The 12,565-nt window shown below is 43.7% G+C and overlaps 1 protein-coding gene across 1 annotated transcript in view; it reads left to right on the top strand.

Annotated features, from left to right (window-relative positions):
• LOC115363036 (uncharacterized) overlaps positions 1-12,137 on the top strand; it is a 31,867-nt gene extending 19,730 nt beyond the window's left edge. Inside the window, exons 3-5 of the mRNA XM_030057110.1 lie at positions 8,539-8,859; positions 11,754-11,885; positions 12,025-12,137. Of these exons, the coding sequence (XP_029912970.1) occupies positions 8,539-8,859; positions 11,754-11,885; positions 12,025-12,137 (566 nt within the window). The remainder of the gene's footprint in view (positions 1-8,538; positions 8,860-11,753; positions 11,886-12,024) is intronic.
• Positions 12,138-12,565: the final 428 nt, after the last annotated feature.

Raw genomic sequence — 12,565 nt, 5'->3', positions numbered from 1 at the left:
TCAGGAAATGAAAGTTCCCTAACTGATTGCCCACACAGTGGATTTGGGATACATAACTGTAATCATGGTGAAGATGCTGGTGTCAACTGTACAGGTGAGACAAATTTTTGAATGTTTACCTCAAATAAATGTGAATGTGCTGAACCCTTCTCTCCTTTGACTTTTAAGGTATCGTTATCAAACTCTTGATCGTTTGAAGGAGATACACGTCAATTATAACATACTGCCACAGTAGGTTTTAATATTTAAGATATTAAAGTGAGCACTCTGTGATCTCTCTGTCTCTGGAACCAAAAAGAGAATTTGGATCAAGTGTCAGCGGATAAGGCGATGCGGATGTGTGTTGGAATAAAATTTGTAAAAATTGAGTTGCATTAAGCTAATCTTTAGCTATTATAAGAAATACTATATAAAAATGTGTCTTTAAAATAATTAATCTGTGTTTGCTATGGATTCTTATCTTCTGGCGGGGTTGGAATGTTGGAATTAAAGATCTCTGAGCATGATCAGCTGAAGACAAGTAATAACAAGGTTTTTCGCCACAGGGCCGACGGTACAACACCATCAATGCAGGGCTCTTTCTGTGAATCTATCTGCAAGCGACACAGCCCTCTTACAAGGAGAGGACCTTGTCTTCACCTGTAAAGTTTCCACACAGTTCTGCACTCCATTCCTTATCAGCTTATATAAGAATGGAGCTTCCATACCCAGTCAGGAGACCCATGGATGTCAAGAGACCAGTATGACACTAACACTGTCCAGAGTCACACCCACTGATGAGGGACAGTATACCTGCCACCTCGAGACCCAGAAGTCCACCACTCACAGCAACACAGTCAACATCAGCATTGGTGAGCAAACACTTGTTATAATGCTTTACCTTGACATAGTTGACATAACCTGGCACAATGGAGCAGAATGGCCATGACTCGCCCAGTCAAATCTTGCTAAGGTGCTGGACAGGGGCGAAAATCCCATTTCATTATTGGGGGGGACAATAAACAGCAAAATTGCAGAGAGAAATTCCTGGAGGGGGACATGAAAAAATTGCTGTCTGGCATTACTGTACCACCCTCTTTCTCTCTTACGTTCCTTTGAAACTTGCCATACAGTGTTGAGCGCTCAGCATGTTCATATGTTTTAAATAATGCTACTAAAAGCAATAATCCTCTAACCAAATTTCTTTGCTCACTGTTCTATTTCCACTACAGTCCATCAAAGTAGCTTTACAAGAACTAGAAACTCAAAATAAGCTCTAAAACTAGAGGAAATGCCTTGAATAATCCAACTACATCAAACTGTTCTTCAAAAAACATATTTATTGTAGTGTCAACAGAAAACAAAGCAAGATATGGCATCAAATAGTGACATGGGGGGGGGGGGGGGGGGGGGGGGGGGGGGGGGGGATTCAGGGGGGGACCGCATTCATGGAGGGAAGGCTTTTTTGCCTTTGCCATCAGGAGGTCATGACAGTGTGGATACCTGACAGAAAATGACACTGACTCTGTTAAGGGGGTTCAACTGAGGCTAAAGCAAGGTGGCTTTATATATACACTACTCACAAAAAGTTAGGCATATTTGGCTTTCGGGTGAAATTTACGGAAAATGTAAAAAGTTCACGCTACAGTGATATTATATCATGAAAGTAGGGCATTTAAGTAGAAGCATGCACTGGTGATTTCCTCATCTCAAACAATTTCTTGAAACAAAAGCCAACAACAGTGGTGGGTATACCACAACAAAAAATGTCAATGTCTCAATAACTTGTCATGTGCCCTTGAGCATCAATTACAGCTTGACAACAACGTCTCATGCTGTTCACAAGTCGACTTATTGTCTGCTGAGGCATGGCATCCCACTCTTCTTGAAGGGCGGCCCTCAGGACATTGAGGTTCTGGGGTACAGAGCTCCGAGCCTCTACACAGCGACTCAGCTGATCCCATAGGTTTTCTATGGGATTCAGGTCTGGAGAAAGTGCAGGCCACTCCATTTGAGGTACCCCAGTCTCCAGCAGCCGTTCCCTAATGATACGACCTCGATGAGCTGGAGCATTGTCGTCCATGAAGATGAAATTAGGCCTGTGTTGTTCATGCAGGGGCACAATGACTGGATTAATGATGTTATTCAGGTAGTATGGGCTTGTCACTGTACCATTAGGGCAGTTCTGTACTGACTAGACACACCTGCCCACACAGTAACACCACCACCACCAAAGGCTCGTCTGGTGACAACAGTGGCTGATGCATAGGGCTCTCCTTGACGTCTCCAACATCGTTGGCAGCCATCATTTCTGCTCAACATGAATCGGCTTTCATCAGAGAACAGCACTGAGGCCCACTGGTCCCTCGTCCAGCGTAAATGCTCCCTGGCCCATGCAAGACGATGACACCTGTGCCTGGTGGTGTGGTCAGGTACCCTTGCAGGTCATCTAGCACTCAGACCATGCTGATGTAAATGGTTTCGAATGGTCTGACATGACACTTGGGTGCCTCTCACCTCCCTTAAATGTGCCTGGAGTTGAGTGGCATTCATCATCCGGTTCCACAGGGCACTGTTCACAATGAAGCGGTCATCAGTGTGGGATGTGGCCAAAGGATGTCCACTTCTATGCCTTGCTGTGACTCTTCCAGTCTCTCTGTATCTCTGTTGCAACCTGCTGATGACACTCTGTGACACTCTAAGCTCAGTGGCCACTTCCGTCTGAGAACATCACAATGGCAAGGTGCTGCTGATCAATTGTTAGGTGTCGTCTTGGTCTCATGATGTTAAAATGTGAACAGCATAATGAGGAGGACTGTTTAAATACCAATTCTAATTGAACCAGGAAATTTATTGGTCGATTCATGGATCAAACACCTGTTGTGAATTTTGCCGTTAAACTCCTTGGGCTCTAGTTTCGCAGACCAGGCGAGGCGGGGGCGTAGCGCAGATGCGCTTCGCCAACTGGGTGTGGCCAGGCGGATTTTCCAAGTTTGGCACGCCGTTCTCGTGGCGCAAGTCCTCCGCCGTCCCTCCTACCGGCGGAGGGGAGGAGAGAAGGCATGGAGTGGGTTTGACACAGCCGATTCACATGTAACCAATCAAATGAGCCCCTGTCCTTGCCTTTAAAATGCGCTGCGCGAAGGCGTAATGAAAGTTTACACAGCTGACATGGAGGTCTATTGCCGCAGGCGGAGTGGAGCTCAGGAGACCAGCGCGGAGCGGAGACCGGCGAGCAGTGCGGACACGTCACCAAAACCTCACAGGCGGGCTTCCGGACTGTCAGGCACATGAACGATGCAATAAATACAGAAAAAAACATTATTCAATGCTACGATCACAATCAGCACATACATATATCTCCATATCAACTGTCCCGTCACAGCTGATGTCAGATCAAAGGAGATCGGCACCATTTGTGCTGATTGTGAGGTTTTGGTGATGTGCGCCAGCCAGCCAAACTTCCACTGCGCCAGCTCCGCTCCGCCTTGCGCTGAAAGTAGACGTGGTTTCAGATGGTGAGCTTTTGGCGCACCTCAGCGAAGCCTTTTGGCACGAAACTGTCACTGCGCCAAGCCGAATCTGTCGGCACCTCCCCCCGCTGCGCCACCACTCCCATCTCGGCGAACCTCCGCCTGCGAAACTTGGAAACAGTCCGCCTCGGCCGTTTCGCCGGTCGAAACTAGCTCTGCGCGGGGTTCGCCTCACTGCGCCACCCCGCGCTGCGCCGGGAAACTAGAGCCCCTTGTCAGAGAACAGCAACTTGTGCAAAAAGTACTGAAACATTGAACAGTTGGACATGTGCATTCAAAAGTTCAAAAGTACAGAAGGTCACATTAAGTTCACCTGTAAAGGTTATAATGCATTTTAGGTTCATCCTGAAATTTCACCCGAAAGCCGAATATCCCTAACTTTTTGTGAGTAGTGTATATACAAATTATATATTATATTATAGGCGAGTTAATTCGGGAGGTGGAGCCACATGTGTCCAAGTGGACGTGTCACAAGGTTGTACTGATTGAGTAAAATCCCCGGGTCACACCACACACACACAAGAGGCAGAGGTGGAACTATATGTAAACTAATTTATTGACAAGGTAGATTGGGCTAATAAAATATGAAGAATAAAAATATAGCACAGCTGCTGGCTTATGATAAAACAATTAAAACACACTGGGTAAGTGTCCAAGTTAAAACAGTCTTTCCTCTAAACAGTCTATATGAGTAATATACTCAGTCCATTCCAACAGTGTCCCGGTATCAGTCCGACCGCATGCGTGGCGTTGCTCCGCCTGGGCGTGCTCTTGTTAAAGCCCAGACTTTAGGAAAAGCGGATAGTGGGTGGTTAGGACCACCTGCTATCCGCTTTCCCTAAAGTGTGTGCTCAAGATAGCAATTTTAGGGAAAGCGCATAAAACACACCCACGGGCACACCTCCAGGCGCAAATAACGGAGTCGGCATAATGTATAACGGGTAGCGTGGGCGCAAGATACCGTTTAGGGATAGCGGAAGTTCCTAAATGCGCAATTCATGGGGAGCAGGTAGTGGCAACGGGTAGCAGGTGGCACAAGAGTCTCTTTTTCCCTGACCTCATCTTCACCAGCAGGTCAGTACCTTCTTCAATTAACATACAACATTTGAAAGATCTTGTGGTTTGACATTCAGGAAAGGTGCAAAATCTTTTGAATTGTGTCACCTGTGCCTTACAGATTATGCAAGGATCAAATTAGTTGGCTCAACTCTGTGCTCTGGAAGAGTTGAGGTTTTCTACAACAACAGCTGGGGAACAGTCTGTGATGATGACTGGGACATCACGGACGCTGAGGTGGTTTGTAGGGAGCTACAAGGCTGTGGAACTGCAATAGAGGCCACTTCAAGTGCAAACTTTGGTGCAGGAAACAATAACATCTGGCTCGATGATGTGAGCTGTTCAGGAAATGAAAGTTCCCTAACTGACTGCCCACACAGTGGATTTGGGATACATAACTGTAATCATAATGAAGATGCTGGTGTCATCTGTGCAGGTGAGACCCTTCTCTTCTTTGACTTTTAAGGTATCGTTATCAAACTCTTGATCGTTTGAAGGAGATGCACTACAGTTAGCTACAGTAGCTTGTAATGTTACAGATATTAAAAGAAAAAAAAAAAAACTTTAAATGTGAATTGAAAAACCTAATGGAAAATGTTCAAAAACTGTAGCTATTGCTGCTAGAACGAAGATGATCCTCGGGTTTAACAAATCACAACAAAAAGGATATGAAAATGTCCATGTGTCCAAATATGTCAATTTAGTATGTTCCAAATCAAAGTGCACTGCTGGATTAACCTGCCGGACGACCATGCACAATCACCTGTGTGAGGTATTTGCCACGCTGTGCAAGTGTAATAGATCCTTCAAGTTCGACCCATCAGATCTTCCTGTTGCAAGAATGAGAGCTATACAAACCAGAAAACAACAGTGACCCTAAGCCAAATTTTGTTGACGGATGGGCAAAAACACAAGTAAACACAATTAAAGCTGCAAGCAGCGTCGGACAGGCCCTCGCACCCATGCCCCTCGGGGACGGTGTCCATTTATCACTCATTTGTCAACTGGGGTTACAGACACACACACACACACACACACACACACACACACACACACACACACACACACTCACTCACTCACTCACTCACTCACTCACTCACTCACTCACTCACTCACTCACTCACTCACTCACTCACTCACTCACTCACTCACTCACTCACTCACTCACTCACTCTCACTCACTCACTCACTCACTCGCGCGCGCGCGCACACACACACACACACACACACACACACACACAATGTCCTATTGTGTGCTTGAAATGAGTAGCGGCAGCTGTGTGAAGAGCAGACCAAAATGCAGGCAGACAGAGAAGTCCTCATTCAATCCAATGGAGAAATGGAGCAAAACCACCCCTGTTTGAGCTTTTACCTTGCAAACATAGTTTGAGTGACAGACTTTGTTTGAAGTTTAAATGTGGCACAAGACCTTGATCTATAAATCTCGTATTGACAAGTTTTTGCCGTCTTGTACTGTTTTGGAGTTTTCACAGTTTTAGTTTGAGAGTTGTTTCTGCTGCCTCACACTCTTTACAATGGATGTGTATTGGGGGATGTGCAGGCAGCTAGAGTGTGTCACATGACCTAGAGTGGAGAGCAGAGCAGAGTCAAAACTGGTATACAAGTCTTCACAGCGGCCACAAACTTGTTCAAATCTACACAAAATATCATATTTTTGTAGGAATTTTCGTCCTCTTTCCATCGGCATAGGTTTGAAAGCAGTCAGACTTTTACTTTGGACTGCAGGGGCCTTTTGACCACTACGACTTTGAGGGCTTATATACTAGAATCAAGTAATGACGAAGTCCTGAGTAACTCTTGTTACACACTGTGTCCTCTGACATGTATTAAATTTTCAAGCCGATTCCATTTACGCCCTGGGAGGAGATGGATTTCCTGCAAAGTGAAAATTTGGGGCGAAAATGTGACTTTCAAACGCAAATTGCGGACTTCCTGTTGATTTTAAGTGGGGGGGGTTGGTTGGTTTGGTCTTTCTATCACAGTCCTGTGGGCTGCAGCGGCTGCATTTGTGGCCTAGGTGGCTAGGTGGCGCTAGTGAGCTCATTTTTACAGTTAGGGGGGGTCCGTTTTTTGATTTTAGCAAATTTTTCGCCAGACCTGATGTATGTTCTGTATTTGGTGAGTTTTTGAGCATGTTTAATTAAGCTTCAAAGAGACATAATAATAATGAAGAAGAAGAAAAAGAAAAAGAAACGCTACAGATACGATAGGGCCCTCTTCCAGAGAGGCGAGGGCCCTAATTATTATTGTAATTATATTAAACGTATTATACTGTAATTAAAATAATTGAAGTTTTTGCCCCCAAGTTGCACCCACTAATACACTGATACACACTCTCAGTCTACAAATGAGCGTGCAGGTCTTGACAGTGCATCCCATGTTTCAGCAAGGACAATCAAGATGAACTAAACCCCAGTGACAATGCATCAAATGTTGCCTCTTAAAAGTTCAGCAGAAGAGGCTCAGCCATTGCAAGGTCCAGCACTTCAACCATGCCCTCTGCATATATGAAAGCAGAGATGGATATGGGTGCCGTTTTAGTCAGCTATAAAAGCAGAAACATGAAAACAATCAGGAAGTAGAAAGAGTAGCTGCAGTTTGAGGTAGACGAACACTGATGGGTCTAATGGCATGAAGGCATGTTAGCACCCGATTCTTTTGCTGAAAGCCCAAGAACAAACCGGAGAAAATCTTCAGTTCTCAGATGAAATATTTATTATGGTCACATATAAAGTAAGGCAGCACTGGGCTCAGGGTGACAGAGCTCTCACAGGATCTCAGTCAGAAAGAGTCCCAATATTAGGAAATGATACACATTTATCTTCTTGGGCTGGGCCTGCCCCGTACAGAGGTTGGACCTACACACAACCGAGAGGCCTTGCTTATGCAGCTCAATAATCCGACCGCATTCATGGAGGGAAGGCTTTTTTGCCTTTGCCATCAGGAGGTCATGACAGTGTGGATACCTGACAGAAAATGACACTGACTCTGTTAAGTTATGTGATCTCATCAAATATTTGGGATGTACTATTATTATTTGTTTTTGTTTTATGTATACTCCCATTTATGTGATTTACCACCTGTTCATCTTATGCAATCGTATTGGTGTAATGTCATCACATGACTGTCGTAAACTGTATGTAGTACACCTTTACGCCCTTTTTATATATACAAGGAAGTAAAACAGGTGGAGGTGTGTGCACGTTTTTTCGCATGTTCTACCATGGCTGCTGATGTGTTGCCGGGGCTGTGAAGAAAATAAATAATAAGTAAGCTACTTATTTGGTGTGATCCTTCCTCAATATGTCTGACGAAGATGCAAACGCAACAGACTCTTAACGAAGATTTGGGCTTTTAAAGGCTGTGGTCTTAAACTTTTGATCAGCTGATGAACAGCCTATTTCAGTTTAATGGTTGTTTGCAATAACTTGCTTCCTCATTTTTTTTTTTTTTTTTTTTTGTCTCACTCCGATTACTTCTTTTTGCATTTTGAAGCACTACTTAGAACCTTCTTAAGATCCAACAGTGCAAAATGTAAATTCTTGCCATTTCTCAACTGGTCTTAAAATTTTGATCAGGAGTGTATAATTGGCCAGTTACCTGGACATGGACAGGCCAACCACTGTCCATGCCTTGTTTCTAGAATGTGTTATGCTAGTGTGTGAATGCTGACTGGGCATGTATCTAATGTCCATAAATCTAACAGTATCACTTTTGAGTCTACCTGGCCCATCTAATTGCATCCAGTAAGGTATTATTTTTACCTTATTGGATGCAAACTTGCATGGAAAGTACTGATCTTTGTATGTTTTTCCCCAATACAGATGTGGGCAGAGCACCATCCTCACCCTCACTGATTTTCAAATACAGGAAGGAAGTGCATCTTGCTGTTAATATATTCAATTTTTGTTTCCGTTTTCTTTTATTCTGTCTTTTTTTCTACACCCAGTGAAATTGAATCAGCCACGCATCTTCCTGACGTCTCCTGATGGAGGGCTAGCCAGGTTTGCTGAGCGTTCAGACATCACCAGGGGTCACAGCTTCATCATCACCTGCTCTATTTCTCCCCAGTATCCTGGAGGCGTCTTCCACCTCACCTTCTCTGGCTCCAACATTGACACTAAGCCAGCAGTCAACCACTCAGCCTCCTTTCTGTTCCCTGTGGCAGAATATAAACACCAGGGAATCTACAGCTGTGTGTACCAAGTCGAAGTCGCATCACACAACTTGAGCTCTCCCAGCTCAATGCCGGTGACTGTCATCATTAAGTGTACGAGGGCAGAGTTTCAACTGCAGTATTCTCATTAAAATCTGATACATTAATTTAAAATTTCAGCCTGTAACTAATGGAATGGAGGGGTAATGAGGTATGAAGTAGCTTCAAAAGGTAGGCCTGTGACCAAAAGGTTGTTAGCCACTGCATGGTCCAGAGAGGGGATCACTGCTGCTTGCTCCACAGTATGGCCATTTGCTGTAGAATGCCTGTGGAGAAACAAAGATGTTGATGACGAGGATAATGATATGAAGCAAGAGGTGGAGGAAAAGGAAGATGAGGACAGGTGTTAGTAAATCACTCGCTTAATTGAAAACAGTTGTGCCCCCTATGTTGTGCCCCCCTAACTTGGACATAGGAACACCTCTTATGGTAATACTCAATATAGACAAAGATGAAGGGGGTAATTACATACAGCGGGACCAAGTCTGACAGTTCCTACCACCCAGCACCAGGCAGCAGGTTTGGCCGTAAAGTTTCTTTTTGACTTCACCAAAAGTGTGTCTTCAGAAAGAGGATCCCTAAAACCTAAGCAGACATTATAACCTCTGAGCTTTGAAAAATGTTTCTTCCGAGGCAGAAAAAAACTGGGCTTGTGTGGCTGCTGTCATGGCAATAACAGCGATCACATGTTACTGTAGCTGAGATATTTTTGACCAGGAAGATAATATGCACTAATTTTTCTCCGAAACAGGCCATGTGTCAGGGTGTGGGTGTTAAACCGAAAGCTGCAACAGCTTAGTGGTCTGGGAGTATTCACCATTAGGTTTCCTTTACATGTCGCACTTGTCATACTTAGATGTCAAACCTTGGTGGGGAATTTTTATTTTGAAGAAAAGAAAACAAAATATGGTTTAGAATAGTTCTGACCCCACAGTTTCATCAAACTCGATAAAAAATAATAAGATACATTAACAAATGGATAGTCTAGTCTATGAAATTATAAGTGACATAGTTATAATCATTAACTCTTTGATGCATGAATTATGAAAGCCTGAGTAAAGATTTTTTTCTTATGTGTTTTTACTCCTCTTAGGGCATGGCCACTTTTGTGAGTCTCCATACTTCTTTAAGGATGCAGGACTGGTATTACCATGTCATGATACTAATATTAATATGTTTTCAGCAACAAGAACTGACAGTCTCTGCATAAACCTCAATGGGGGGGTGCAGCAGAGAGCAGCTGACAGCTGACATGCAATTCCACCATAGAAACCATTGCATTTAGTAGAAGATGACTTTTAAACAGCTGTCCACTGTAGTGACCGCTATGCACCAAAGGGTTAAGGCAGCTATGTTTCCTCTCTGTGCCCGAACATCAGCTGTCACCATTACAACAGACAGCTTGATATGAAGCAGGTGTCTACATTGATCAAATTCTAAAATTCAACTGATAAAATGTTGACTCTCTGTTACAGTCCAAATAAAATGTATCTGAAACAGAAATTTAAAACATCATTTTACAAAAAAAATACAAAGACCTGACAACATGTTCTTAAAGTACTCATCCTATTTGCTGCCCCATGTGAGTGTAATACATCCACCGAGTTTGGTCCATTGAGTCCTTTCCTACTGCAAGAGCTGGGAGTGGCTTGGTGGGGGGGGGCTTCATTAGGGGTGTCATGCTCCAAAATGAACAAAGTAGCTAAAGACAGGGAAACAGCGACAAAAGGTGAAAAACGTTTTTGATGAACACACAACAGCCCACATTTGTAGTAGTTTCTCTTTTCAAATTCTAGGTTTCCTAAATGGTGGAACTATTTTCTGCCATAGCACTAACAGCCACTGTGTCACCAGCAGTAGACCTCTGATTCCATATTCAATCTACAGGGCGATACCGAGGCCAAAAAACTTTTGCTCAAAGTGAAACGAGATGGATAGACTTTAAAGAGGAAGAGAGCGTAGCACGCAGCAAGATTACCACAATTTGCTCTGCAGCAATCTGTGGGTACCAAAGGGCATACTTTTCCCCGCCTGATGGCAGTATGTTTGTAACGTGTTCGGCTTTTCCTGGTTGCCCCTGACTGGTTGACACTGCACGCCGAAAGAAACGGGATGGAAAGCTTTATACCTAAGCAATATTTCCAGATTTGGCAATTTTCCCCCATGGGGACTACAGGAAATATGGTTGTATCAGCAACTTTTCTTGTATTAGTTGTTTTAGGTGTTGATGAATATCCAAAGTCCTTAGTTAAGGTTGTGGTGCTGTGGTGATGACTGTAAAGAAACTTTTTTTAAAACTTTCAGAATCCGCTAGCCTAGCAGCAGCTAGCCCCACCTAGTGGAAAAGGCACGCCACATCACTGTATATTAGGCACACAATCAAGCTACAGAGACAAGCTACAGAGTTTTACAAAGGCATGCAGTGTTTTTACCTGTGTTTACCTGCAGTCATCACTGGGCTTGTTGCAGCTCGTTTGGGCTTGCAGCGTTGTTGTCTGTTGAATCTGTCATAAAATCACTGCTGATCGTGTATCTTACATTGACGTGCTGCCATCTTTAGCACTTCAAAATTTCCCATTGTAAACTTTCTCATTGTAAAGACATGGTGCACTGAAAAAATGTGACATCTTTTTAATATGTCTAACAATCACTGGTGAGACCAATACTAATGTATGCTGTTGTGTAACCTTCAAAACAAATTTTCAGCTTTAAATCGCCAGTCAGCATCAGGTTTTCCGATCTATCTACTCTCATTCATTTTCAGCAGTACACTCCCGGTGAAGCACTCATTCTTATGATAGGCAAAGTTAATGGGCCAAACTTGGTGGATGTATTGCAATCACACTGAGCAGCAAACACAACCATATAGGTAAGAATCCAAACTATCGCTTAAAAAGGTTATATGGACAAAAATGTGATTGGACATCTGTATGTGTTTTCTCTCTCAGTGCCCTCGTTGCTGCTGTGTTTAGTAGCAGCCCGCAGCCTGGTGCTGTTCCTGGTCACGTTGGCGGTCGTCTGTGTGGTCTACAGAAGAAGACGAGGAGCCATGCAGCTTGAAGCTCACATCCAAACTCCAAGTGTGTACACACCATAACATCCAGTACATTACATGGAAAGACAAGTCGTTGCTCTTTTTGTCTCATCTTTTTCCTGCTTTCATTTCAGAAGATGATTTTCACATTCTTGTGATGTTAAGTTACAACATTTTTGTTTCAGTGACTGTCAGATTCAGGAACCACCATGTAGACAGTGATCATGATGATGAGGAGGAAGAGGAGGAGCAGGTCTACAAGAACATTAAGCCAGAAGACACCATGGAGACACAGTAGGAGCCAGCAGGGGCAAAGGAGAACGAGGAGGGGGTGGCGTATTATGATTCTCAAGAAGCTATCTATGTAGCTGTAGAGGACGCCTGGGCGGAAGAGGAAGGCAATGATTCTGTTATTGTGGAGGAGGTAGTCGAAAACATTTGTGATGATGATGCTGGTGATGACAACAATAGGGATGAGAAAATTTATCAAAATGTTTAGCCTGCCACTGATAAAGGTTCTTGAACTGTTTTCTTATTGTGAGAGGTTCTCAGTGGCTCATGAAACTGTCTGCTCTATACATTTGAAGAACTTGGACTTTGAGGGGAAACTCAGAGCTTGTGTCCTTTTCTGTCCATTTCTATTTCAGTTTGTAGCGTGTTTATTTTAGCATATAGCTGAGCAGGGGTCCAGATGATGCATTTGGACATTAGACCTACAAGCTATGT

This window comes from Myripristis murdjan, chromosome 8 (assembly GCF_902150065.1).
Source record: "Myripristis murdjan chromosome 8, fMyrMur1.1, whole genome shotgun sequence".
Taxonomy (NCBI): Eukaryota; Metazoa; Chordata; class Actinopteri; order Holocentriformes; family Holocentridae; genus Myripristis; species Myripristis murdjan.
Note: the sequence above shows the minus strand (reverse complement) of the source record. Positions and strands in the feature narration are given on the sequence as shown.